Here is a 3,072-nt window from a genome sequence, read left to right as displayed (position 1 = left end):
TAGTAAAAGTTGATAGCTGGTTAAAGGCTTTCCCACATTCATCAAACTCATAGGGTCTCTCTCCAGTATGAATTATCTTATGTCTCGTAAGGGTAGAGGAGTGCTTAAAGGCTTTGCACATTTTCCCATTTGTAGGGTTTCTCTCCCATATGAATTTTGTCTATTAAGGTTTGAGGAGGAAATAAAGGCTTTGCCACATTTATCGCACTTGTATAGTTTCCCTCCAGTGTGAATTTTCTTATGTGAAGAAAAAGTTGTGGGACTGGTTAAAAGCTTTGCCACATCCTTCCCACTTGTATGGTTTCTCTCCAGTATGAATTATTCTATGTGTAATAAGCATAGAGGACCGACTGAAGATTTTGCCACTTTCTTCACATTTGTAGGGTTTCTCTCCAGTATGAATTCTCTTATGTGTAGTAAGATGTGAGGACCAGTTGAAGGCTTTGCCACATTCTTCACATTTGTAGGGTTTCTCTGCAGTATGAATTTTCTTATGTGTAATAAGGTTAGAGGAGCAGTTAAAGGCTTTGCCACAGCCTTCACATTTGTAGGGTTTCTCTCCAGTATGAATTATCTTATGTGTAGTAAGGGAAGAGAAGTGCTTAAAGGCCCTGCCACATCCTTCACATTTGTAGGGTTTCTCTTCAGTATGAATTTTCTTATGTGTAGCAGGGTTAGAGGAGCAGTTAAAGGCTTTACCACAGTCTTCACATTTGTAGGGTTTCTCTCCAGTATGAATCATCTTATGTGTAGTAAGATGTGAGGACCATTCGAAGGCTTTGCCACATTCTTCACATTTGTAGGGCTTCTCTCCGGTATGAGTTTTCTTATGTGTAGTAAGGTTTGAGGACTGGTTGAAAACTTTGCCACATTCTATACATTTGACAAGTTTTTTTCCAGTATGTCTTATCTTATGTCTGTTTGAATTTGAAAATTGATGAAAGACTTTCACATATTTATCACATTGAAATATTTTGCTCTGGGTAGTTGTCAAACATTGGTTAAGTCCATTATAGCCTCTTTTGTGCACCTTACACACATCTACACTTTCACAGCCTTTTTTTAACTGTAAGTTGTCATGTCCACATTTTTTATATCTTCTCAGTATCAGTTTTTGGAAAGAATCTTTTATACTCTGCTCTGGCTAAAGATCTTGGGTAAAATGAGAACACAAAACTGAGGGGTTGGCTACCATCTCATGTCTCTTCATAGTCAGGTTTTTTTCCTTGCTCCAGACAGGTGATGAGGTCTGGCTTTAAGACAAAAATATCAAGGAAGACCAGGTTTCTGTAGTTCTCTAACATCACATCCCTATATAAATTCCGCTGTGCAGTGTCCAGGCAATGCCACTCCTCCAGAGACTATTCTATGGCCACAATGGCCACGTCTCTGAATTACAATGGCCCCTTGTTACACAGGGTTTTTTCCCAGAAGATCTGGAATAAAGTCTAATTTTTTGAATTTCTAACAAGCTTATCAATAATGTCAACGTTTTTGGCCAAAGAAGGAGGATATTTTGCCAAAATATCCAGTAAGTGGAAGAGCCTGTGTTTTTCCCAGGTTTTCTGACCCATGTGTGGTGGTGCACACTTGTAATCCCAGCTACTCAGGAGGCTAAAACAGGAGAATCGCTTGAACCCAGGAGACAGCAGTTGCAGTGAGCCAACATCACACCACTACACTCCAGCCTGGGCAACAGAGTGAGACTCATTTTTGGCTTCTGGGGAGTCCTGGCATCTTAATTGTGGATCTTCCAATACATGAAGGTAACAGGGCCACAGAGACTGGGCCTCTAGGAGCTGAGGACACAGAGCAGTGGAGACAGAAGTGTGACTCTTGAATATTGAGAGGATGGTATCTCTCACTGAGGATCATCTGGAGCCTGATGGCCTGAAGGTGTGAGGAGACAAATCAGGTTGCTAGATTTAGAAGACATGGCCCCAAATGGAGCAAAACTGGGAGACTAACAAGTGGGCCTAAAAGGCAAATAACTCAGGAGAACCATTTCCAGGTTCCTTCCAAATCTAACCAACCCGGAGAGGCTTGTTCCAGTAAACAGGAGGCTCCATTTAGGAGTTGTCTGATCTTGTACTTTTCCTGACTGATTTACCCATAAGCAACATCTTTCATCTAAGGCTAAACAAATTCCTCTCTGTGCTGCTATTAACTTATCTAATTCCTGATCATTTTGGAGGACTATAACTGCTAAAGACTCAATTTGCTCTTGCACAGTTGTTAAAGTTTTAGCCATGGCATCAATGTTCTTGGCTATTTCCCTTGAGGGCTGGCTATGGGTCAAGGAGGCTTTTGTGATTCTAGCAATTCTGGTTCCCATACTGGCTATAAAACCAAGTCCTGTGAGAAGGAGAATTAATTGGATAGCCCTCCTCATCCTGGGAAAGATGGAATGCCTGTAGATTGGCGCCGGAAGAGAGAGATTGTCAGGTACGATGAAGATGTCTAGAGATACATAGCCTATGGTACAAGTTCCAGTCCAGTTAGTGGGGAGGCACTGGTGAACTGACTGGCCACAAATATAGAAGGCTCCTTGGGTTTTAAGATAAGTAGAGATGTAAAAATGAAACAAAGGGTGAGGACAGCTCCAAGACATGCCAAGGCTGCCAACACACGCAGGCAGTTGGTGGCTATCGTCATGCCTGCTAAGACTTATGTGCATGGGCTTTGGTTCTGTTTAGTTCCCTTGGTTTTATTTTCCTAAGAAAGAGAATTTTGAGTTTGGTCCAATAGAACCCATTCTTCTGTAGAGCTGAGGTTGGTAATTTGTAGGCATTGGTTGTATCAGCAGGCCGGAACGAGAAATTTTGACTACTGAAGGAGCTTGGGTGTCCCTGGCAAAACTGGGTGGATTTATCTAGCAAAGTTCCCAGAGGAAAGTTAATATTTGAAGGTTTGTGAAATTTTGTGTGATGGTAGAATTAGTTGTGGATATATGTTTGGTAAGTTTGTTGCTTAGGATTTACGGTAAGAGTAACAAACTGTACTGGGAAGAGTCCCAATATCCATTTCATTTTTCTTGGCCATAACGCAAATAGGGGCTAGTCCCATTAAAGT

The 3,072-nt window shown here is 41.5% G+C and overlaps 1 protein-coding gene across 1 annotated transcript; it reads right to left on the bottom strand.

Annotated features, from left to right (window-relative positions):
* On the bottom strand, positions 1-1,363 carry LOC117073772 (putative zinc finger protein 66). Its single transcript, XM_033195122.1, is given in 1 exon segment — positions 1-1,363. A coding segment is annotated over 1 exon segment (972 nt). The 5' UTR covers positions 1,211-1,363; the 3' UTR covers positions 1-238.
* Between the last annotated feature and the right edge of the window lie 1,709 nt (positions 1,364-3,072).

The sequence above is a fragment of the Trachypithecus francoisi genome, unplaced genomic scaffold (assembly GCF_009764315.1).
Source record: "Trachypithecus francoisi isolate TF-2019V2 unplaced genomic scaffold, Tfra_2.0 Lachesis_group4, whole genome shotgun sequence".
In the NCBI taxonomy this organism is placed as follows: domain Eukaryota; kingdom Metazoa; phylum Chordata; class Mammalia; order Primates; family Cercopithecidae; genus Trachypithecus; species Trachypithecus francoisi.
This window is presented reverse-complemented; position numbering and strand designations above follow the sequence as displayed.